Genomic DNA, 25498 nt, shown 5'->3' on the forward strand with positions numbered 1-25498 from the left:
GACAAGATTTTTCACAGAATAAGCTCTCTAACATCTGGGATAGCAGGTTCCCTCAGTTGGCAGCTCTCAGACAGTCCATGCTCCTCACAGCCACAGCTTGACCTCGGGAGGAATATTTCCTGCTAGCTTTGCTGCTGACTTAACCTGGATTGTTTTCTTTTTCTTGGCTTAATTTTTGCTTTCTCCTTGCAAATTCACTCCGCTTCAAGGGACCACAAACTCTAGGAGTGCAGGGGAACTTCTACAAGGGTCAAGGCCACAAGCCATAGAAATCCCAAGGCCATTTTGTTGTTTTGTTGTTTCTCCCTCTCCTTGAGTTTCTTTCCCAAAGCGTCGTGAGGTCACACAGGGAGTGAAAAGCTAGGACCCAAAACAACTCTTCTGCTCCAAGTCGCGGTTACCCGTAACCATGGAGACCAGGGACCAGAGTTGGGCCTTGGGGTCTGGATGAGGGCTGGGGTGGAGGTGGAAGGGTCGTGCAGCCTGCACTGCACCACGAAGGCCTCCCCTGCAACCCCGCGGCGACAGAGCCGAGCCTCCCGCCACCCCGCGGCCACCAGCTGCGCCCTCCCACCGCGTCCTCCGGGCTCCGCCCCGCCCCGCGCCCCGGAACCCAGCTGAGGGCCCCGGGCGCGAGCCGCAGAGCCGACCGCGGGGACCCTCGCAGGAGGGCGGCGAGGCATGGCGACGCGGGCCCGCGGCTTCTTGCTGCTCCAGGGCCGCCTGGGCCGAGGGCCTCCGCGGGCCCCGGGGGTGGCCGGGCGCGCGTGGCGGGCCTTCGGGAGCAGCGGCTGGAGGTAGGAGCTGCGGGAAGGTGCCGGGGCGTGGGGCGGAGCGCGCGTGGCGGCGGCGCGCCGGGGCCCGCCGAGGCCCGGGCCAAGCTCCTGCGTGCGGGGCCTGGACTCGGCGTGGTGGCGGCCGCAGCGTGAGGGGCTCGGGGAGAAGGCCGTGGGCGTGGGCAGCTCGATCAGGACCCTGGCTTTGTTCGGGTTGTTCTTGGGCCAGCAAGCTTTTGTGTAGCCAGGCAAGGAGCGTTTCGGTTTCTGGTCCTCCTTTGTCACCGAATTGCTGGTCTTTCCCAGGCCTAAATGTCTCAATGGTTTCACAAAACTGAGATGCTGGCCTCCCAACCTTTCTCAAGTTGGCAGTCTTTGACTTTGCTTTGATCCCTTTGGGTTTGGTTGCTGGCTAGGACAATGAAAAGACAAGGTGGTGCCCTGGAACCTGTCAGCCTACCTCTTCTTCCCTTGGCTGTTGGAGAATCCGACCTATGGAATAACAATTCATTGTCTTGCCCAGAGCCAGTGAGTTCAGAAAAGCTCCTTTGTAAACTTTCAGGGTTCTTTCACTGCTTTCCGGGGTGGCTGGAGTCCCACTTGTCCTTTTATGCTCACTTTGTGTCCCCAAGGAAAGTAAATAATGAGGCGGTGTCCATACATGCTGTTTATTTAATTTAAATAAACTCCTCATCATACACATTTAGATCTTAGTCGTGAGTCACCGAAATTCAAAGCATTTCCTGTAATTTTAACTTTGGAGATGGCTTATACGGACTAGGTCTACAGAAGGATGTGCGGAAAATGATAGTGGCTCAGGACCCTATTGCTGTACACTGTAGGGGTATTGGGATTTGTTTGGCATTGCCAGAATGCTCTGCTCCCTGTGGAAGAACAGATTCAGTAGGATTCTGTTGGCATCACAGAACTGAAGGGATTATCTACGCAAGGCATTCTATTTAAATGATTATTCTTGGAATTTGAAGTTTTTTAGTGCGTCCCTCTAGAGTAAGGATACTCTCTGTTAGGGTACAAATTGATTAATGTCCCTTCCTCAGTTTCATGTCTCCATCTCCCCATTTGCTCCATGCCCAGCGCCTACTGAGTGAGTCACAAAGAACAGGTTCACAGCCCCAGTGTTTGGTTGTAGCCACACGCTTCATACACACAAAAACGTAGGCATCCATCCACTCGAAACTCGTAATTCGGTCTGGTGACAGGCCCTGGGTTTGAACTCTGATAGCCCATGCGCAGAGAATACATTTAGCAGCCTCCTCTTAATTAAAAGTAGCCAGTTCAGTGGGTTTTAAAAGGCTGTTTTTAAAAAATGCTATGATAAAAGATTCTGCTTGGTGCCTGCCCGCTTTCCATTCTCTTTGGTGCCGGTTACAATTACATTTTTTTTTAAAAGATGCTATTTGTAATGATTTTAATTTTCAGATAGTACTAATTAAGTTAGGATAAGGTAGTACTTTTTGCCATTTCTTTTGGCACTGAAGGCTACAGCTGAAGGCGAGGCTGGCTGTCAGGATGAGAAACACCCGTAGATCGGTGTGTCTCTGGTGGGGAGGAGTTTGGACAGTGTGTTGATGTTTATCGGTGTCTCTTTTCTCTTCTAGGACCAGCAGAGAGAAGAGACTCCACCTTCCAGAGGTCGCCACTGTCTGCCTCCCCACTCAGTCATCTTTTTTAGTGAAGCCTCATTTGTCTGGTCCTTCATAGTGACTGTCACCCCTAACATCATTCCTCTTGACATGAGATTTGAATCATAGTATATTTTTCTATTGGAAATTATCCTTCATTACATGAACACTTTCCCCAATGGTATTAAGTATTTTAAATTAACAAGTTCATCACACTCTTGAGCCATTATAGTCTAAAATGAAAAATAAAAAGACTAGTTTTTTTTTTTTATATTTCTTGTCTAAGTAGACACGTATAATAATGGAACATACTAAGTATTCTTTATATGGAGGTTTGCTTTAGTAAGTTGAATTTCAAGAAATAATAGAATTTAGAAGCTATATGATCTCATATTATTTACCATTTATCTTGTAATAATTTCCCCCTTTAAAATTCCTCATTAATTATATTTATGCTGAAAAATTACAGCTTAATAACTGAAGAAAATTAATGTCAATACATATGTATTTGTATTTCTTTTTTTCTTTTTAAAATTTTTACTTACTATAATTTATTCACTTTGTATCCCAGCTGTAGCCCCCTCCCTCATCCTCTCCCAACCCTGCTCTCCCTCCTCCTTCTCCTCCTATGCTCCTTCCCCAGTCCACTGATAGGGAGGGGAGGAGGACCATCTGACCCTAGCCTATCAGGTCTCATCAGGACTGACTGCATTGTCTTCCTCTATGCACTGGTAAGGCTGCTCACCCCCAGTAGGGGGAGGTGATCAAAGAGCAAGCCAGTGAGTTCATGTCAGAGACAGCTCCTGTTCCCCTTACTAGGAAACCCACTTAGTGACTGAGCTGCCATGGGCTACATCTGTGCAGGGGTTCTAGGTTATCTCCATGCTTGGTCCTTGGTAGGAGTATCAGTCTCAGAAAAGACCCCTGTGCCCAGATTTTTTGTTTTTGGTTCTGTTGCTCTCCTTGTGGAGCTCTTGTCCCCTCCAGGTCTTTCTGTCTCCCCCTTCTTTCATAAGATTCCCTGCACTCTGCCCAAAGTTTGGCTATGAGTCTCAGCATCTGCTTTGATACCTTGCTGGGAATAGTCTTTCAAAGGCCCTCTTTGGTAGGCTCATATCTTGTTCTTCTGATGTCTATCCCATTTGCCTTTCTGAATGAGGATTGAGCATCTTATCCAGGGTCCTCCTTCTTGATTAGCTTCTTTAGGACTATAGATGTTAGTATGTTATCCTATATTATATGTCTAATATCCACTTATAAGTGAGTATATACCAGGTGTGTCTTTCTGCATCTGGGATAGCTCACTAAGGATGATCTTTCCTAGTTCCCACCATTTGCTTGCAAAATTCATGATTTCCTTGTTTTTAATTGGTGAGTAGTATTCCATTGTATAAATGTACCACAATTTCTGTATCTATTCCTCAGTTGAGGGACATCTGGGTTGTTTCCAGGTTCTGGCTATGATGAATAAAGCTGCTACAAACATGGTTGAGAAAATGTCCCTGTTGTATACTTGAGTATCGTTTGGATCTTGAGGTAGCACTATTCCTAATTGTCTGAGAAAGCATAAGATTGATTTCCCAAGTGGTTGTACAAGGTTACATTCCTACCAGCAATGGAGGAAGGTTCCCCTTTCTCCACATCCTCTCTAGCATTTGTTGTCACTTGAGTTTTTGATCTTAGCCATTCTGATGGGTGTACGGTGAAATCTCAGGGTTGTTTTGACTTGCATTTCCCTGATAGCTAAGGATACTGAGCATCTCTTTAAGTGTTTCTCTGTCATTCAATATTCCTCTGTTGAGAATTCTCTGTTTAGCTCTGTACCCCAATTTTTAATTGGATTATTTGATTTGTTGTTTTTAACTTCTTGAGTTCTTTTTATATTCTGGATATTAGTTCTCTGTTAGATATAGGGTTGGTGAAGATCTTTTTCCCAGTCTGTACGCTGTCATTTTGTTCTGATGACAGTATCCTTTGCTTTACAGAAGCTTTTCAGTTACATAAGGTCCCATTTATTGATTGTTGTTCTAAGAGCCTGTGCTGTTGGTGTTCTGTTCAGGAAGTTGTCTCCTGTGCCAATGAGTTCAAGGCTCTTCCCCACTTTTTCTTCTCACAGGTTTAGAGAATCTGGTTTTATGTTGAGGTCTTTGATCCACTTGGACTTTGGTTTTGTGCAGGGTGATAAATATGGATCTATTTTCATTTTTCTGCATGTAGACATCCAGTTGGACCAGCACCATTTGTTGAAGATGCTGTCTTTTTTTCCATTTTATGGTTTTGACATCTTTGTAAAAAATCAGGTGTCCATAAGTGTGAGGTTTATTTCTGGGTCTTCTATTCGATTCCATTGTTCCACCAGCCTTTGTTGTGAAATGAACTACTTCCATGGTCAATAGGTTAAAAATCATTCTTTGTGCTTAAATTATTCCCCCTTTGTGGTACTGTGTGAGGACTTCACAAATCAGAATCCCTTTATAACATTGTTTTATAACATTGCATAAATTTGGGGCCAGTGCTTTTCCCTGCCAGGAGCTTAGCAGCTGCCTAGCCTTTTGGGCAGGAATGTTTACCTTGTGCATCATGTAATACCAGGTTCAGGGCAGATTTGCTGATGACCCATAACTCGGGCAGCTCTGCACAGCTTGTTTAGAGCACCCTGTGTGACCCATTCCTTCCCAGTGAGCTCAGTGGGACCCCATGTGTTTGCTCCATGCTTGTCCTGCTGTCAGAGGTTTCTCAAGCCATGGATTTAGTAGGGTCTCTTTTTGCTCTCCCTGCAAATGTCTTTCAGCACATATAACATTTGAACAGCAGCCTTTCATACAGCTTCACCTTTATGTTTCCCTGCCAATAGCTTTATCATATTCACTGATAATCTGGCATTTTAAAAAGCCTCTATTTTTGGAGTTAGCAAAAGATACTAGTTTATGTTATTTCAGTGTGTTAGAATGGGCAGTCTAGTAATTTTTAACAGAAGGGTTTAGTAGTGGCCCTGCTAATGTGTTCAGGGTCTTCCCTCTAGCACTTTCTCAGGATTGCCTTTTCTGCCCAGAGTTATTGTTTGCTTTGAAGGCCTTTTATTCTCCCTGAAGCTTAAATGACCTATACTCTAATTAGGACTATTACAAAGGCTGATTTTATATAGATTGATTTTAGTCCAGAGAGGGCTATTTATAAAGACTACCAAAGCAGCCTTTCTGAAAATCATACTGTTTTGTTGACAAAAATGATCGTGTGGTTTTTGTTTCTCATTGGACTTAGTTATCTGGCTACAGTTCTGTTTTCTAAGCAAGTATATTATTTTACATTTGGAAACTAAAACTAAATATTTCACCATTTGGTGTCTCCTATTTAAATTTTATCTATTCAGCTGTGGCTTAGCTGTCCAGAGATAGTGTACTAATGAACATCTTCAAAATCAAATTTTTGGGTTAACAGTGTTCGATCATGGGCCTGCCCATTTGAACACTGGCCACTTTAAGAGGCCTGATCCCCACAACCTGAAGAAACCAGGCCACACAACCTGCAACCTGTGGGGCACTGAGGAGACCTTGTTGTACTGTGCTTTCTTAGCTCATTTCCAAGTGTAAAGGAAAGTCTCTTCTCCCCTTTAGCTCCCATTTGTGTTGTTTCTGATACATTATAGTGTATATATGTGTATATGTGTGTGTGTGTGTGTATATATATATATATATATATATATATATATATATGTCTGCATGAATGTATATGTACTTTTTCTGAAATTATGTTTGTTTGTTTTTTGGGGGACTGACCCAAAGGCCTTGGAAATGCTATGCAAGTGCAATAACTAGAGAGCTACACCCTCAGCTTATAAAAAAAATAAAATAAAATTTACTTATTTTTCTGAAACAGGTCTCACTATGTAGACCTGGCTGGCCTGAAACTCTCTTTATAGTCTGCCCTTAAGCACAGAGATTTAACTGTTTCTGCCTACTGAATATTCGAATTAAAGGCACGTACCACTATGCATGGCCAAAATACGTGTTCTTGAACTTTAAATATAACCAGGTTTATTCCTATTTTCTCAGATTCCCTTAACGGAGCATATCTTAATGTAGGCTCCCACATATAGAATGTATGGAATCTGTAAGGTGAAAGGGAGTTCACCGACAACTGATCCATTCAATATTTTTTTTTCCTTGTAAATGTTGGCAACAAATCACACTAATGTTACCATCAGTCAGCACTTAGGAGCTCACTAATACACAGAAAGAGTTAAACATCCCGGTTGATTAAGACAACACAAAACATTATCTGTACTCATCACTTCTATATTATGGTACTTACTCTAAAACTTACCCACTAGGCTGTCTCAATAAAATTGGTTTCCTTTCTAACTGTGTTCATTCACATTTTAAACCATTCTCCCGAGAACCTGTCCAAGGACTTCGCAGGTAAACCAGGGGCTCTCGTGGTACCAAATTCCTTTTTGGAAAAGTTGGTATATAAAAGCACATAATTTTTTGTTAATTACTAATCCTTTGGTTTGGGGATTCTAAATTAGCAAGCTATAAAATTGACATTGGAGTGAATCAGACATGATAGATTGTGCTTTGTTTTATTTGTTTATTTACAAATATATGATTTTTTCATAAAATTTCTTCAAGTGAAGCAATTTTAGTGAATACTTAAGGTGGGAAATGAAATGCTCATAAAGAGGTCACAAACTTAACTTTTATTACTATTTACTTACTTTAAAATATATGCCACAGAAGGCTCAGAATTAGTGTCATTAGTATTATTAGATTATTCTGTACCTGACTTTGCCTTGGTTCTCTTGGATGTTTTTAATGCAAACTTCAAACACCTGTGCTGTGCCTCAGAACACACAGTGGTTAGGCTGACTTCATGGAGATCACGATGATGTTAGGTCTTTTCATCCTTACGGATCCTAACACAGTTCACCGATGCTCTAAAGCTATAAATAAACATGAGTTTGAAACAAGGATTTGGGACTAAGCCTTGACAAAGTTCTGTGACTTGAGATACAAAAAGTTATCTTGCTTGTTTATTTCTCTGTTCTGGCTTATTATACACTATAGTTGCATTTTAATAGCAAGATAAGTGAGCCCATAGAAACATGGCTAAATGTAGGTGACTGTCTCTTCTCATAGCTCCAGGGTATGCGAATGTGTCTCCGTTAGTTAAGAGAACTATGAAGTAGAACCATTTTTGTGAACTAGCAACAATTAGTCCCATAGTGTAAGGGCAACAGAGAGCATTCTTCATTACACACAGGAGGTAATTCTGTGTCCTTGGAAGTGAATGAGTAGTTTGCGTAGCCTCATATGGCTCCCAGTGTGGACAAGCCTCAGTCCTTCTGTTTTCAGTTGAGTCATTTTTATTGCTCGGGGCTGTGCTCACACCCGTTGCCATCGGCAGTGATTTATTGCTTACTAATAAAGTCCTGTTTAGTGGCTAGCCCAGCAACAGGGAGGGAGGCTATGGGGAGGGTGCCTTCCTGCCTTCCTTGGGAGCAGACCGGTATTTCCATCATTCCAGGAAATAATACCCAAACAAGCAATGAGAGGCGTGCTGCGAGAGCCGTGTCTAAGGGTCAGGTTAGCCATACTTTCGGTGTGAACCAACGACCACAGAAGTTTTGACCAAACTGACAGATTTCTGAGAAATAAAAAGGAGTTTAAAATAATGAAAAGTATACATTTAGAATACTTGTATATAAAAACCTATGAAGCGCTATCTTCAGAATATTTTCAGCAATATTTTAAAATAACACTAAAACAAAATTTTCATCTAAATATTTAGAATATTAACTTTTAGTAAGACTGAATAATTACTCTTAGCATTTATGACAACTTTGGATCACTTTCTTAATCATGCCTTTTAAAATAGTGATACTTAGATTTTTCTGGGAAAAGGTAAGCATAGACTTAATTTTAAAAGAAAAAAATATGGAATATTCTTATAATTTTCAACTTTAAATATTTTCTTTTGCCAAATAGTAATAATTTTAGTTTTAAACTTCTTTGATATGCAGGTTTTAAAGTACTGTTAAGCTGGGAAACCTCTGAATGGTGCAATCTCAATCTCATTTTATTTTGTATTGAGATATAAAGATATTTCTGCTTACGTAAATTCACAGGTGATGTCTGTCTTCTTTTGGAGTGTCTCTGCACAATACATGAGAAAAGTCAGTATGAAAGAGGAAGTTGGAGGAAGTAGAAGGAGTAGAGGGAGGGAAAATTTTAATCAGATTATATCGTATGAGAAAAGAATCTATGTTTAATAAAAGAAAAAACAAAAGATAAGGTCATCTCATAAATTGTTTGATTATAGAACAACTATCATATTTACATGTAGTAAAATTGTTTTCTACATTTAAAACTGCATTTTTATATATTTCAAAGTATAATCTACACATAAATTTTGAGCTCAGTCATTCAATTTTCTTTCATAAACTGGGACATTTAAATTGGGATTACAATAGTCTCCATTTGTCCATAGTTTTACTTTGCATGACTTCAGTTACCTGAAAACATTCAACGAAAAATTCCAGAAATAAGCATGTTTTAAATAGCATGGCATTCTAAGTAGTATGATGCAATATTGCATCATCGTTGGTCATCCCATTCTAGATGGGAACCCTCGTTTGTTCAAAAAGCGCTCATGCTGTTTGTGTGACCTACACATTGTTTAGATGCTGTGTCAGTTGTAAGTTGTGCTAGGGCTGTGCTTGTTTTTACATACACAGAGTGTTTGGGACTCTGGTTTCAGAATCCGGTGGGAAGCTGGGCTACTGTATAGGTGGACATATTTACTAAAGTTTCTGTAAACACAGTAAAACAATACTAATCTATCCTTAACACTCCCATAAGCTGGAAGTCTGAAGCCACGTTGCAGCACCATGCTTTCTCTCTCAGTTTCTGGGTGTTACCAGCAGTCCCTGCTATTTTTTTAGGCTGCGTTTGCACTGCTCCAGTCTTCCCCTCTGCCATCTCTTGGCTCTCTTCCCTCAGGGTTTTACATGACAGCCTGTGTGTCTTTTGAAGGGACAACAGTCATTTTGGAACAGGGGTCTTGTCTGTGACAAGCTGTTAAATTTTAGACACACAAGCAAAGCTCTTATTTCCAAATATGGTCACATTCACAGGGACTAGAATTGAGTTAACATATGCATTTGGAAGGAACAGATTTATGCACAATATAATTTTGAAATTATTTGCACATTGAGTTATCATTTAATTAGTTTAGTTCTCTGGTAAATTTCTGTTTCTAGCCTTTTCTTTCATTGATTGCAATTTGCCTAAAAACTTGAAGACTGAAGGTGCCTCCTCTTCATTCCACTTGATGATTATACTGATTAACAATTTCTATCAGATTTTAAATAAAATATAACACTTTGTAGGTATGATAAACTGATTTACAAAATAATTTTTATCATTTCTGGAATTTGATTGTAGGCATCAAATAAGAGTGATTATTCTATGATAAAATATTTTTGTATTAGATAGAAATTCATCACTAGTTTTAAATTTTAATTATAACCATTATGCTTATATTATAGTATTTGTTAAATTTGTTACAGATTTATACTTCACTTGATGGATTATTATAGTTTATTTGCATAGTGGTATGCATAGCTGTGTATTCAATTAAGAATTTTGAGCACATTCAGTCATTAGTTTCTCCAAATAGAAAGTAGACAGTCTCTGATTTATACAAGGGGATGAATTCTGTTTGGGGAGTAATGGAAACTCATACCAGTTGTTCTTCACTGTGACTCTGAAGAGCCAAATATAGATTTTTAACAAAACATGAAGGTTTTAAAATCTGAACAACTCTTAGCCACTCTGCGTTAACAACTGTGTTTTGCCATGTAAGAAAGGAAAAGTGCAAATTCCAGAGAGAGAGAGACAGTTGAATTTCACTTTAAAATTTAGAATATTTCTTCAAAAGCAACTATTAAATAATGAGGATATAGACTGCATCCTGGCAATATCTTCTACTTAGATTCACTGATGGAGAATGAGTGTTTTGAGTGAACAAGCGCTGATGACATCAACAGGATGGCAGAATAGGTCTTCCAGTACTCCCCTCACAGAATCAACTTGAACATCCTTCCGTAACTGAGAATACCATTATAAATACCGATGAATCCACTGAAAGAGTGAAGACCATAGTATATTGTCAGAATAAGAAAAGGTACATTGAAGAGGGTAAGGAAGACAATTTCATATATTATCTGCATAAATTGTCTGTCCCTCAAACTCCAGAGGAACAATATGGAGGAACACTTTCGTGGAGGAAGGGGGAGTGAAGACTGCACTCAGCCTTGCTGCTAACCCCAGTGCTATGCCTTTATAATAAAAGCTGGTGTGAAGCAAATGCTGGTAGTCACACTCTAAGCCAACTGCAATTGACTCAGTCTCCAGGATTTCTCTGGGCTACTGGTTTGCACACATGGCTCCATGTTCTAGATCTCCACTAGGACAGACTGACCTCTGCAGCAGGCTGGGCCCCCTTCCTCCAGGCTTCTGTAGGTCTTTCCCAGTGCTGGAATGACACTTGCAGCCACAAACACCAGGTCAGCATCAATAGGCTCAGCTCTAGCAGCACTCCAGTATCAGGCCAGCATCTGCCAACACCAGCTACAGTTTATTCCACAGTCTCAGCCTCAGGTTGGTACTCTTACCCTTTAACCATAGCTGCATCTCTGCAGATACAAGCCCTAGAAACCAGGCTTACCACAATGGACACAAACATCAGCCAATCCCCATGGACTCAAGACCAATCCTATTCCAATGCCTGGCTGTCTACCCATGGAACTAGTTTAAAGCCTATCCTAGTATCAGACTTTACCCAGATGGCTTTGGATTTCAGATCATCTTGTATGAATTCAGGCTCCAGATCTGCCCCCATAGAAACATGCCACAGGTCTGCCTTCTAGTCCCTAACTGTTTCACTCATGATCACTATTTTAAAAATCTAAGAATATCATCACTGTTGAATGCTTCCAAAAAGTAAAAAGGGAAGAAACAATTTAGAGTTTATTATGAGAGATCAGTGTTACTCTGATAGCAAAGCCAGTTAACAGAGTGATCCAATTAGACGTTGGAGCCAGGCTGGCCCCATAGACCCAAGCGTAAGGTATGTCTTGATAGATCCAGGTAACAGACTGACTACTTAGTGACTGCTTTGTCCAGGCACTTGATTGTTGGGGGTTAGTCTGCTGTCCTGTATTCTAATGCTAACTGTTGGTCCCCAAGATCTAGTTACCTCCCAGATGAGTATGTGGGCCTATTTAGAATCTGTTGGTGAGTCAGCTGGTGAAAGGATTCTCTGCTGAAGCTGGTCTGTAAGACTGAAATAGCTGCCTACAGCATAAAATGCACAATAATCAGTGCATCACAGATAACCATCAAAATGTGCCATCAGCTAAGTAACAAAATAATAAACCCTCTGTATTTCATCCCAGTAACAGAATTCAAAATATCCTAAGCTCGGCAAGCTACAGAAAAGCATACAGGAAGCAAAACTAAGTGGAATCAGAAACTTAGCAATAAGAAAACTTAAAATAACTAAATATATAGAAATTATGAAATTTACTAAATGATACAGAAAATATCCATAGAAATCTGAAGTAGTGTAATCAAGCAGAAAAAGGAAGCAGTGAGCTCAAAGAGGAGTTCTGTGAATTCACCTCATTAGAGACACAAAAGAAAAATAATCCTTACAGGACTTACAGGACATCCCCAAGTGAAAAAAATTATGAAAATTACATACAAATACGTTATATACATATAAATTATATATACAAATTATATATAAATATATACATGCACAAATTGTGAAAAAAAATCTCAGAACAGGAAATTAAACCTTAAAAAAACAAAAAAAACCTTCCCAAATGTGGAAAGAAATATAGAAAGACCAAAGACCCACACATAGACAGGTACCCAGGACAGATTTAAAAGAAATAAAATAATTTGAAAACAAGAAAACAAGACATCCTATTCAAAGGAACTCCTCGTGAGACTATCAGAAAAAATGAGCAACAAAGGAAGGACTGAAGATCTTAGAAAAACAACAATCCAACCCCCTAAAACAGTAACTGTCAAGAAACAATAATAAAATGGACACTGAAAGAATGAAAACCCCTTAGCCAAATTAACAAAGCAAGAAAGAAGACCCAACTTAATAAAACTGGAGAGGAAAGAGGAAGACTGTAATAGATTTAAAGATATATCAAGAGTTGTATCATTAGAGAATACTTTCAAAATTTACATTCCAAACAACTGGATCATGCAGAAGAAATTTATGGATTCCTAAATACCCATGACCTACCAAAATTAAATCAAAGAGAAACAAACATTAAGCAGAACCATAATAACCAATGACATTGTAGCAGTAATAAAAAGTCTCCCAGCAAAAGTGCAGGATCAGGCAGATTGACTGCAGAGTTCTGCTAAATCTTTAATGCAGAGCTAAAGCCAATGTTTTCCTGAACTGTTAGATAAAACAAAAAGGGAAAGAACACAACTAGATTCACCCACAAAGCCAAACTTGCACAAAGACACAATAACATGAAAAAGGAAACTGTAGATCAGCATCCTTTACGCACAAGACACAAACTTTCCTAATAAAATTCAGGTAAGATGAATTCAAGAACACATTAAAATTGCATCAAGCCCAAACGGGTTTTATTCCAGGGAAGCAAGTTTGCTCACTGTATGCAAATCAATATGTATAATATTACATGTAAGACTGTATTCATACCCTTAAGGAGGAAACTTATACTTTAATTAATGTAGGAAAACTATTTTATACATTTCAGTTTCCATCCATGATAAAGCTATGAATGCAATAGAAATAGAAAGAACCTATCTTAATGAAGCAAAGAGTATACAATGCAAAACCATAGGCAACATACTGAATGTGGAAGAAACCTGTAGTCTTCTAAAATGCAGAATGAGACAAATGTCTACTCTCTCAAGTCTCACTCAGTATAGTGTTCCAAATCTTAGCGAGGGCAATAATATAAAGAGATAGAAGGGACATAAATAGGGAAGGAAGAAATCAAATTACCCCTATTTGTAGGTTTCATTTTATACTTAAAAGACTCTAAAGGCTCCACCCAAAACTATTAGGACTAAAAAATACTTGTAGCAAACTAATAGAGTACAAAATAAATATTGAAAACTCAGTAGCTTTTCTACATAACAGTAGTAAACTTGCCAAAAACAGAAAGCAGAAAACCACATTCATAGTAACTTAAAAAAAAAAAAACTCCAAAATAAACTGAACCAAGGAAGTTTACAATCTCCAAATGAAAAGTCGAAACATTGAAGAAAGAATTTGAAGACATTGGAAGGTGGAAAATTTTCCCAGGCTCATGAATTAGCCAAATTAATGTGAAAACAGTTATATCAGCCAAAAGCAAAATACCCTTTGATATCTTAACGTCAGTCTTTATTGAACTACAAAATCATAGGAAGTCTATAGGAAAGCACAAGACCCTAAGCAGCAAAAGCAATTCTATTACAAAAGGGCAATGCTGGAGGTGTCACAATACCTCATCTCAAACTATACTACAGAGCCAAAGTGACAAAAACAGTGGAGCACAGGCACAAAAACAGATACACAAAACAAGAGAATAAAGTAGAAGACACAGCTTATGCAAGTACTACCATCTATTTTTTCAACAAAAGAATAAAAAACAAACAGTGGTGACGAGATGGCTTCTTTAACAACAGGTACTGGAAAACTAGATTTATCCTTGTAGAAGAATGAAACTAGGTCCACATTTCTCATCCATCACAAAAATTAATTAAGAAAATAATCAAAAAGCTCAGGGTGAGACCAGAAACGCTGAAACTGCTGGAGGGAAATGCACATGAAACTTTAAGAGGCAGAGGAGGGAGGCTCCCACATCAGTTCAAACCCAACTCCTCCAAGCCCTGTGTTTGGAGTAACTGACATCTTCAACAACAAGCTCTTACCTTCAACTTCTAAAAGACAACATTGGGCAACAGAGATAGCCTGTATTGTTTTTGGAGTCTCTTGAACTTCCCTGATCAACAGCTCCAAGGGAGGCTTCACATATTGGTGCTAGCGTTTTTGTTAGACAGTGTATGGCTTGGAGGTATTGGGGGAGATTATCCCCCCAAGTGGTGTAACTTCATTTAAATTACTCATATATGCATGTACATGCTCTCATATAGTATATATTTTCAATTAAACAGAAAACACTCATCCCTAATGCTCTTTATCCCCCTCCCTCTCTTTCCCTCTCTTTTTCCCATCCCTTCCTCTCTGCTCCCCAGCTAAGAGCCCTCCTGTTTTTCCCATCTCCCACTTTGTAGATTCTGTGCTATACTGTGTGCCTTTTCACAGCTCCCCTCACTATGATCCTTTTTCACATTTTTCTGTTTTTTTTTTTTTTTGTTGTTGTTGTTGTTGTAACACCCATAACGTAAATAAGACCTTCAGGGTGACAACAACAGTTGACATGCCATTGTGGACAGGGAATCTCATGAGGCTCCAGCTCTACATGAAGGCTGCTTAGAGAAGGACAATCTGTCTTCTCCAGGGAAGAGCCCCTGATAGGTTACCCAGTCTCAAGTGGTCAGTCCTAAACATGCCACTCTAAATAGACTCAGTAGGCTGCATTTATATATACACATATATAAAGGTAACAATAGAAATTAAAGAGCAGGTTGTGAATTTGATAGGAAGTGGGGGAGCATGAAAGGAGTTAGAGTGGGCAGAGAGTGGGGTGCAAATGATGTAAATATAGTACTTATGTGTGAAATTCTCAAAAAAAGTATTAAAAAAAGGACTTAAAAATAAAAGATATAGCGACAGGCCAGAATGTTTCAGAAAGGTCCCAAAGGCAATGAGAATAATACCCCAAAGTGACAAGTGGAACTATGTGAAACTGAAACTCTTCTGCATAGCCCAGGAAGCAATAACAAGAGTGAAGAGGCAACTTACAGAATGGGAAAAACTCAGCTACTCCTCAGATATAAGACTAATACCTAGAATATATGAAAATAAACACAAAAACTGCAAATGAGCTGTCTTTTCTCTCCATTGTGTCAGCCAGGAAGCACTCTTTCTGCTGTGTGCTAACATGAGAGGAATGGGAGCCTTTGGGGTTGTTTTATAAGGGCACTAACCTCATTTATAAAGGGTCTACCCCATGGCCTGCTCTATAAAGGACATGAGGTCCTTGAATTCACAGATTAGCACTAGGGAAAACAGAAATGTTAAACATGCAGGGTTGTTCCTTCTAAAGTAGTAGCTCATGGCAGCTCAGTATCCAAGGGGGGAAGTTCCCTAGTAAGGGGAACAAGGACTGTCTCTGACATGAACTCAGTAGCTGGTTCTTTGATCACCTCCTGCTCCCCCGAGGAGGGAACAGGCCACAGAGGAAGACAATGCAGCCAGTCCTAATGAGACCTGATAGGATAGGGTCAGAGGGAAGGGGAGGAGGACCTTCCCTATCAGTGGACTTGGGGAGGGGCATGGGAAGAGATGAGGGAGGAAGGGTAGGATGGGGGGGGTTGAGGGAGGGGGCTACAGCTGGGATACAAACTGAAAAAACCTTAAATTATAAAAATATAAATATTTTTTTAAAAAGCAAAAAATAAAAAATAAATAAAAAAAGAGACATGGCCTGCTTTCTGCCCACAAGTCTTGGAGTGGGTGTGGTTAATAGCCTGGTGACCTCTGCACTATCTCTATGACTTGGGCACATCTGGCTTCTCCAGACTCTTAGCGTTTATCCCAGTCATCCTCCGTAGACCCTTATCTTGAGCATTGTTTCTCAGCCGATAGACCCATCTTTATGGGAGATAGCATACATACTTTACAAATGGGGGCAGAGGTGGTTAATAGCCTAGTGACACCGATACTATCTGAGTGATTGAGACGGTATCAGATCCTCCCCAAGACCCTTCAGATGTCACCTGTAGTCAGTCTATAGAACTCATGTTTATGAAAGAGATCACATGTACTTTAAAAAGGGTCTTAAGCTTTTCTACATTCTGGATTGAGTAAATTATTGAGTTCATTATCACCAGCGAACTTTCCTCCCCAAACTTCACTGTACTTATAAATGCCTAAAATAAACTTTCCAGGGTCAGGCTCTCAGAGTTTGAATTAACATGGCTACTGAGTTGTGTTGAACCAAGCTCCTTTGTTTTCTGCTGGCTGTGGTCTTTGTAGAGACCCCCACAGTAATCGCCTCTCCGAGGCTCCCCCTCCTAATGTCAGAAGAGGGCAGTTTAGAATTTGGGGTGACATAAACATATTCGGCCCAGAGGAAGCAGATGATAAGATAGAAGTACGAAAGAATGATAACCCTTCACAAAAATCATCAATATTTACGAACCTGAGAATGAGTGCCAGATGTCGTAAGAAATGTCAAATTTTGCTCATTGCAGTTTGAATATTTACTTTTCTTTTATGTGTCTTTGCCTGCACGCGTGACCGTATACTGTGCATGGGCAGTGCCTGGGAGGCTAGACGAAGGCCAGTGATCCCCTGGAACTGAGTTACAGTCGGTGCGAGCCACCGTGTGGGTGCTGGGAATTGAACCTGGTCCGTCCTCTTGCGAGAGCAGCAGGCGGTCTTAACCACTGAGCCATCTTGCCAGCCGCCATGGTTGTTTTGAACACCCCTGTGCCATACATTTACTCAGCTGAGTGTCGCTTACTGGCTTTTTAGTATTATACCTAGTGTTTTGTTTCCCACAGCCATGAAGCCATTATCATCTCGGGCACCGAAATGGCCAGACAAATCCAGAAAGAGATACAGCAAGGTGTGGAATCGTGGATTGCTCTTGGGAACAGGAGGCCTCACCTCAGTATCATTTTAGTCGGAGATAACCCAGCAAGCCACACCTACGTCAGGAATAAGATAAAAGCTGCTTCTGCTGTAGGTGGGTATGTGTGTCAGCGCTAACTGTTACTAAATGTTTCTGTTATCACATAAAGTTACATAATCACCAGCCATAATTATCCAATAGGCCCCATTCAAATAACTGAGATTGTTATCACTATTAAAGATTATCCAATTAACAAGGCTTATATGAATGTCTTACTGTTTTCAGGTTTTTTATAGAACTTTTTTTTCTTCAGTGTGATTTCCTGTTTTGTGGGTGAGGCAGTGGGACTCTGTATTTAAAGAGCCTGTTTTTATTACATTTGCTTTAATTGAATCATAAACCTCACTGATTTCCTGTCTCACTTTGCCTCTTCAAGTAGACTAATGGGGATTTTACAAATGAGTGCAAGTTGTCTCCTGGAGTAGTAGGCAGATGATCATTGGAGTCAGGAGAGAATCCCCATACAGAGAAATCCCTCTTCCTTTTGATTATGACACTGATTTTGTAGAAGGGCTTTCCTTCCGGTGGGCTGGGAACAGAGGAGACCATCATAGCCTGGAGGAGACTCTGTTAATACGAAGCCATGGGTATTCAAGGACTTTCGCTGTTGGGTTCTCTTCCAGGTATCTGCAGTGAGCTCATTCTAAAGCCCAAGAATGTTTCCCAGGAGGAACTTTTGGATATCACCGACCAGCTGAACATGGACCCGAGAGTCAGTGGGATATTAGTCCAGCTGCCACTTCCAGGTACACGATGCTCTTTTGCATATCCGTGTTGGGCAGGAGAAAGGGCACCTCATGGCGTTGGAGGCGATTTATGAAACATTTTCAGAAAAACTAACAGTTTCTTAGTGATTTATACTTACAAGATGAAAAACCGTGAATAGGAAATTTAGACATAGGCAAGACATCTCTGTACAGCGTGGTACAGCCGCAGCAGCACTCCTAACAGTGGGAAAAAAATAACAATTTTTTTAGTCTCTTAAAAAAGTGTTCAGGTGTTAAGTACTATCTTATTGTGATTTGATGATAATAGTGAAATAGAAGCAGTGTAACTAATATTTATTCATGATATTGTCTTTTAAAACATTAGACACAAGATTTACGGTATCTGATTTCTGTTTGTTTTGTTTAGAGGTGGTTTGCATAGTGGTCACGTGATTGATGCATGACAGATGTGGAGCAAACATCTTTTCAATGGCCTGGTGAACTGGCTCACCGTATTCCTTTCTAAGCAGCTAATCTTTTATTTGTACATTCAACATCATGGATATGGCTGAGAGCTCCTTAATGTGAAGCTTTATCAGGTGTTTCTTCCTTTGGGATTCTGCCTTGCTTTTCATCCTGACCCCTTACCCCTCAACCTTCATTCAGCTTCCCGATGTATAGCTACAGCTTTTCCCAGGATGCAGAGTTAATATTCCGGTCGGCTTGCGTGCCTGCATTTATATTCAGGTCGAATCCTGTTGAAGTGACTTCTTCCCATGCGTGTCAGGGTTTTACAACGTACTTCTTAGCTTTGCTTCATGCAGGCACAGGTTTCTCCTGCCTCTCCTTGCTGTTCACTGTTTGCCTGATCGATTCGCAGCATCATCATATCTTGTTTCTTCGCCTTTCATATTTATCAGCTAATCCCCTTGGCCTATTCTATATTTGTATGATGTAATGTGGGTATAAGTCTGTGACACGTAGAGAGGACACACTTTACCTCTGTATTTGAACGGAGTAAGAAACATTCAATGCCCAATCCAGGTATTTGAAAGCAATACAGGATTGGCCACTGATCAACATACTCAACTGTTTCATGATTCGTGAGTTTAAGAGCCAACAGCTTTTACATAACCATAGCTGATTTAGCACAAGACATGAAATTTGAACTACGCTATTGGAGGGCTGATATTATCTCACTGAACTATGGTTCTGAAACCAATGAATGTCTAAACTCTGCAAGACTATTGGTGTAGTGTAGGGTCTAACATCTGTTCAATTTTAAATTGTGTAGTAGATAAATGGAGGCCACAAGGGGCGTGTGTATGAAATACTGGCCAAAGGATTTAATACTTTGGCTAGATATGACAAAAACAAAGCTGCATGATGCTCCTACACAAGTTAGTATTTAAATTAATCTATTGCATTAATGTATTGTGCTACACAAAGACATAGCATCCCAATATATACTGCAGATGTATTCTGTTTAAAATCTCAAACTTCCAGTACTTTCCTTTTGCGGTAACTTAAAACCACTTTAAAACAGTGGTTTTCAGTCGGTGGATCCCTACCTCCACAGGAAGTCATATCAAATATCCTGCATATTAGATATTTACACTATGATTCAGAACAGAAGCATAATTGATTATGAAGTAGCAACGAAATGGTTTTCTGCTGGGGTCACTACAGCTTGAGGAACCTTATTAAAGAGTCGCAGCATTTGGAAGGTTGAGAACCACTGCCTTAATACATTGCCAAATTGTAAGGGATCTCAGATGTTGTCAAGGTTTCCCACGGAAAAACTGCTCTGACAGGGAACACTGCAGACACATCCTGGTGAAGCTAACGCAGCGATGCATTTCCTCCCTTCAAAACTAGGCAACAACCGAATACGTGGGCTACTCTAGTTTATGCCACAGGAAATGAGATTTAAACATGATAGGAGTTTATTGACAATTGTTTAACTTATGCAAAAAATGTGGGGATTAAATTAAATTAAATGTAATGTAATTTAATCCACAAGCCATCAACTCACAGTTTACTTCTTTTGAAAGCTGCCCCCCCCGTATTCAAATAGTTTCATGAGATATTTATAGTGTTCCTTCTAAGAGTCCCACACTGTCCGCAGAGATCTACCAGATCAGTGAAATCCTTCTCAGATTCCAATGGCACTTCCCAAAGAAACAAAAGATAACCCCAACATTAATATGGAGCCACAGAAGACCCAGATAATCAAAGCAAGGCTGAACACAAGAAGAGCTGTGGTAGCGCCAAGCCACCTGATCTCAGAAACTACTACAGAACTGCAGTTGTCAAAACAACATGGTACTGGCACTGACATTGGTGAGGCAAATGAACCCCATTTAAGGTCAACTGTATCTGTCAGAATTTCTAAGAACAGACCTGGAGAAAAAGGTGTTATGATTAAGAAAAGGTATTGGAGGAAACAGATCCACATATTCAAAATGAAATTAGACCCTTATGTCACTCTTTAATACAAAATTAATTAATATAACAACTAAAATTATATTAAATATGTAAATGACACTGTAAACTATGAAAGGAACACTCAAAGGGACTGTTTCTTAACATTTGGTGTGTTAATGGTTCATGGACATGACAACCCTAAACAAAGCTAAAATAGTGGGAAGATAGCAAATTTACAAACTGATTTACACTAAAGAAGTCAACAGCAGAGTGAAGAGACAGCATTGAGGAATTGGAGAAAATGTTTGTGAACTGTGCATCTAATCGTAGGAAAATATTCAAAACACAGACATATTCATACAACTGAACAGCAGGGAAACAACCTGAGCATGTGTAAAGGACCTGTGTGTAAAGCAAACCACATACCCAGACATGTACTGAACTAACCCACTAGTATGGAGGGTCTGAAACTAGGCCAAGCCTGGTATACCTGGCATTTGGAGGCAGGAGGGTCAGGACTCCTTAGATAAACATGAGATCAAGGCCATCCAGGACTACATGGCACTGTGTCATAAACACAAACAAACATTTCAAACCCGCAGAAACACACACTGCAGAATGGAGGCCATAAGGGGCGTGTGTATGAAATACTGGCCAAAGGATTTAATACTTCTAGAGACCTAATGTACAACATAATGAGACAGTGAATAATATATTGCCACAAAAGCGGGTTTACATGTTCTTAGCACACAAAAAGAAGTATATGATGTGTTGACTAGATTGCATTAGCCATTACATAAAGTATACATTTTGGCAGAGTATCATATTACATACCACAAACACATATTTTTTCATAATTTAAAAATGTTTTAGAGTTCTTTTCCAAACTACTCTATTTCCTTGGTCAGAGTTTCTGACTACATTGTATTTAATCTGTCCTGACAAAATCAAGCATGTATCTGCGTGTTGCCTTTGTGACATTTATTTGATGGCTTTGCTACTAACGGCCAGTAGATGGCACTGGTTACCTATCTGTTCTACAGACAAACTGCTTGGATACTGTGTTCCTGGAATAAGAAACAGGTAAAGGGACCCCAGCAAATGTGAGGGTGTTCTGAGAGAGTGTTCTTGTCTATATGCAAAGCCAACAATATGTACACAAAATACCAGTGAACAAAGACTTAATCCACCGAATTCAGTCTTTGTTGTACGAAGATTTTATGTTTGTTATGTAATCCTCAGTTTGAGTCCTCACAATAACCCTGTGGGAGTGCAACTATCACTATTTGTATTTGGCGACAAGAACGCAGAGATTCAGTTCCTTCCCTCTGCGTAAATGAATTTGAATCCAAGCAGACTGAGCTCCCGCGCTAATATTCTAGCTATAGTTAATACAGGTCCAGGATGTCAGTATAAGCTAGTGAGTGGATACTGTAAGTGTTTGAAGGTGTTCATGATACACCTTTAAGTATTCAGAAACAGTGATGTCGGGAAGGTAGATTTCATAATGAAGGTGTCTGGGATTGAGCCTTGGCTCTGACCTTCACCAATATGTAACACTCTCTGTTTCAGCATCCCCATCCGAAGTGAAGATGCTCTCTGCTTTGTAGAGGTTTCTGAGCATTAAATAAAATAATCGGCAGAAAGGAGGACTTGCCAGAGAATATTAATGTTAAATTCTGACTTATTTCCTGCGTAGAAACATCAATCTGATGTTGTTTGTCGCCGTTAAATCTTTTAGACTTGGGTTTTCAGAGAAGGCGCCAGGGATACAGGAACCAGGTGAAACTGAAAACACACTGGGGCAGGGGTGGGGATGGGTTATCAGGCAGTTTGTGCTATGAATAAACATAGGTTAATGTCAAGGCGATAACTTTTGTTTTCAGTGGCAGGTTCGGATATACCTAGGTTACCGTGAAAAAGAAATCACTGAGATTTGGGTATTTGGGGATTGATATCAGCATCGTGTCGTGAGAGGGCTGACTCAGCTGGCTAAGTGTCTGCTGTGCAAATGTGACAGTCTGAGCTTGGTTCCCTGGCACGCATCTACAGAGCTGGGCGGGGTGGTGCGTGCCTGTAACGCCAGCCCTGGGAGCAGAGGCAGGAGGGACCCTGGGGCTTGCTCGCTAACTTATCTTGTCCACACGCTCCTGTTCACGGAGACTCCAGTTCAAAAGAGGAGGGGAGTGAGATCCCTAATGTTAACCTCTGGCTTCCAAACACATGAACACATACAAACAACAAACACACACACACACACACACAAACATATACACACACTCGTGTGCACAAACACTCATGCATGCACACATGTTCACATACAATACACTAACAAAATGTCAATAACAATGAATTGTTATGCCATAAGCTGTGAATTATTGTTCATTCAATTTAAGATTCATTAAAAGAAAAAAACACAATATTTCGAGAAGAAAATTTTTTCAATAATCCTTTGATGTGATTTTTATAATACCATCCTCACATTTTTTTTTATCTACTTTAAAACATTTGTAGGCAATTTTTTTCTGAAAAAAAAAAAAAAAAAAAAAGGCAGACAGCTGTCTTGTAAGTGAAGTGTAGCACCACTAGATGGCAGCATTCAGCAAGCACCTTTTAAAACCATGTTACTATTTTATGGTGACAGTACAGTCACTGAGACAATTTATGTCTTAGAGGAAATGGCTCGTCTCTGTAACCACTAATGTCTCTTCCCATCCATGCCCAGGTGCAAGCCATCCTTGTTTTTGCTGTCCAAGTTCACCGGCATAATTTGTTTTGAGACAACTTCTCAAAACCAAAACAAAGACAAAATCAAACAAAAAACCTCAAAACCTCAAGTACAAGAATTTCAAAAACAACAGTAGTTTTCTGCTTTTCTTCGCATGCTTTGCCTTTTCCTTTATCATCTGTTTTTGAACATATTCATCTCGTAATGCTATTTGGGTGGTGTATATTTCTTCTTTAAAAGTTTTTAAAATACATATGTGCAACACTAAATGGATTCGTCAGGTTGCATTTACATACTTACTCACTTCAACATGTATGTAACAATAATAATTAAAGTAAAAAAGGCCATGAACATGAGAGGAGCAGGATTGGAGGTGGGAGAGAGGCGGGAGGGAAGAGGAGGAGGGAGCAGATATTAAAACACACAAACACACACACACAAGAAATTTTAAAAAATAAGTTAATCAAAAAATTAAAACATATGTATTTATAGAAAAAAAAAGGCCTGGCCATATAACCCATGTGAGAGGGTAGTTAAGGAACAGGCTGAGTCTAAATTATTGCTCCTGAGATCCCATAGCAACATTTCTTTCTATCTACTGTGGGTTGAAATTTTATTTGGAAAATAAAATTTTCTGAGTCTTTTTGTTTCCAGAATGTATGCTTCAAGGTGGTACTGTATGTTTGCCAGAAATCACCATATATAGTGCTTCAAAGACTGAGGACTTGAGAAAACATGATTTTCTTCAACTTCTTCAGAGGAATATGGCCATGCTAAGGATGTGAACTTTATTCCATTAGCATAAAGCTTTGCCTGGAATTTTTGCTTTTTTGAAGCTTGAAAGAAGTAGTTCATCTTAAAGTGTTATCAAAGAATACAGTAGTGCCAGGTGTTTAAAAATGTCAGAACATCTCCCAATATATTTCAGAACCTAACAAAAGCCTTATAAGTCGGTTGGGAAAAACTGACCTATTACTGAGTTTTCCAACCTACGAGCAGAGAATAACTTGTGTTTCCTTTGTCAACTGTCAGCAATCTTTTGTGGTTTTATTTTGTGGTTTTATTTTATCCCTCAAGTTTAGAAAAGTTCATTCCTAAGAATTTTGCTGTTTGTAAGATATTGGAAATAGTAGTTTACAATTAATTTAATCTCCTGATGATTGCAGCTTGGGGCAGAAATACACCTGGTCTTCATGTACTAACTCTGCTGGCTGTTCTTGCTGAATTGACCTTGTTAATTCTTGTCATTATCTTACACATTCCTTAGAGATCCAGAATAAACAACTGTGCCCCTTATGGGTGGTTTTGCTACTTCCTTTGTGACTTCTGGGTCTCTTTCCTTTTCCTTATCATCTTAAACTAGGAATTCTAACCAAAGGATAAATAGAAATGGTGGCAGTGGACACCTTTCTCTTGTGATCTGCAGGGGCAAAGGTCAGCATTTCCCTATTAAATGTCCTCTCGGAGGGTTTCTGAGAACTCCTGAACCTGGCTCCCAAGTCAGCTTTGTTTCTTGTTTGATGTGACACATCTGTAACCCCTCTTGGAAAGTCCTCTGCACCCGCCTCTCAGCCTTTCCACATGGGCTCCCAGGAATTTGTTTTCTCGGCAGGTTGTTTCGTGTTAGCCAGAGATCTTAACAGAATTTATTCACCACATTTGGGTGTCTTCTGTGGCTTTCTCTCTTACCCCACTTAATCTAGGCTGTTCACATTTTTAACAGAAGTCTATTGTAATGGGAAAAGTGGATCCAAACCCCTTAAATCTGCAAGCATGTTGAGGTGAAGACTTCTCCCTCCTTGTTGCTGCATTTCCTTGGAATTGTCCAATTCTATACAATTCACCGGTGCAGCCATTGTGAGCCGTTAACAGCCTGTAGCCAATCGCAGCTACTAGTCAAGTATATTTTGGGTTACTACTCTGTTGGCAAGAAAAGAATAATAATTTTATGACTCTTGGAGATGAATCATGAATGATCTAGCCATAAGTCCCCATTTTTCATTCTCCAGGCTTCCACATAAACATAAATTTTAAAGGAGACCGGTTGTATTTATTTTTTCAGACCACGTGGATGAGAGAACAATATGCAATGGAATTGCCCCAGAAAAAGATGTGGATGGATTTCATATTATCAATATTGGAAGACTGTGCCTTGATCAGCATTCTCTGATACCTGCCACTGCCAGTGCTGTTTGGGAAATAATAAAACGAGCAGGTTGGTAATGTGGGTCTGTGGGAAACAGGTATCAACGGCAGATGAGCACTGGGACCTTGACTGGACAGAGCTACTTTAGTCTATAAGTGACAAAAATGATAAGCATAAAACTAGAGCCGATAAGAGC

The 25498-nt window shown here is 39.9% G+C and overlaps 1 protein-coding gene across 3 annotated transcripts in view; it reads left to right on the forward strand.

The window, feature by feature from the left end:
• The first annotated feature begins 351 nt into the window (after nt 1-351).
• The window catches only part of Mthfd2l (methylenetetrahydrofolate dehydrogenase (NADP+ dependent) 2 like), an 82295-nt gene continuing 57148 nt past the window's right edge, over nt 352-25498 (forward strand). Inside the window, exons 1-5 of one of the 3 annotated variants that reach the window (XM_060380927.1) lie at nt 460-797; nt 2396-2429; nt 17164-17348; nt 17918-18040; nt 25219-25371. In XM_060380927.1, the coding sequence (XP_060236910.1) occupies nt 17195-17348; nt 17918-18040; nt 25219-25371 (430 nt within the window). In that variant the 5' untranslated portion in view covers nt 460-797; nt 2396-2429; nt 17164-17194. Of the gene's footprint in view, nt 798-2395; nt 2430-17163; nt 17349-17917; nt 18041-25218; nt 25372-25498 lie in introns of all 3 variants that reach the window. The other 2 variants (XM_060380924.1, XM_060380926.1) reach the window with 2 other exon arrangements.

This window comes from Meriones unguiculatus, chromosome 3 (assembly GCF_030254825.1).
Source record: "Meriones unguiculatus strain TT.TT164.6M chromosome 3, Bangor_MerUng_6.1, whole genome shotgun sequence".
NCBI lineage: Eukaryota > Metazoa > Chordata > Mammalia > Rodentia > Muridae > Meriones > Meriones unguiculatus.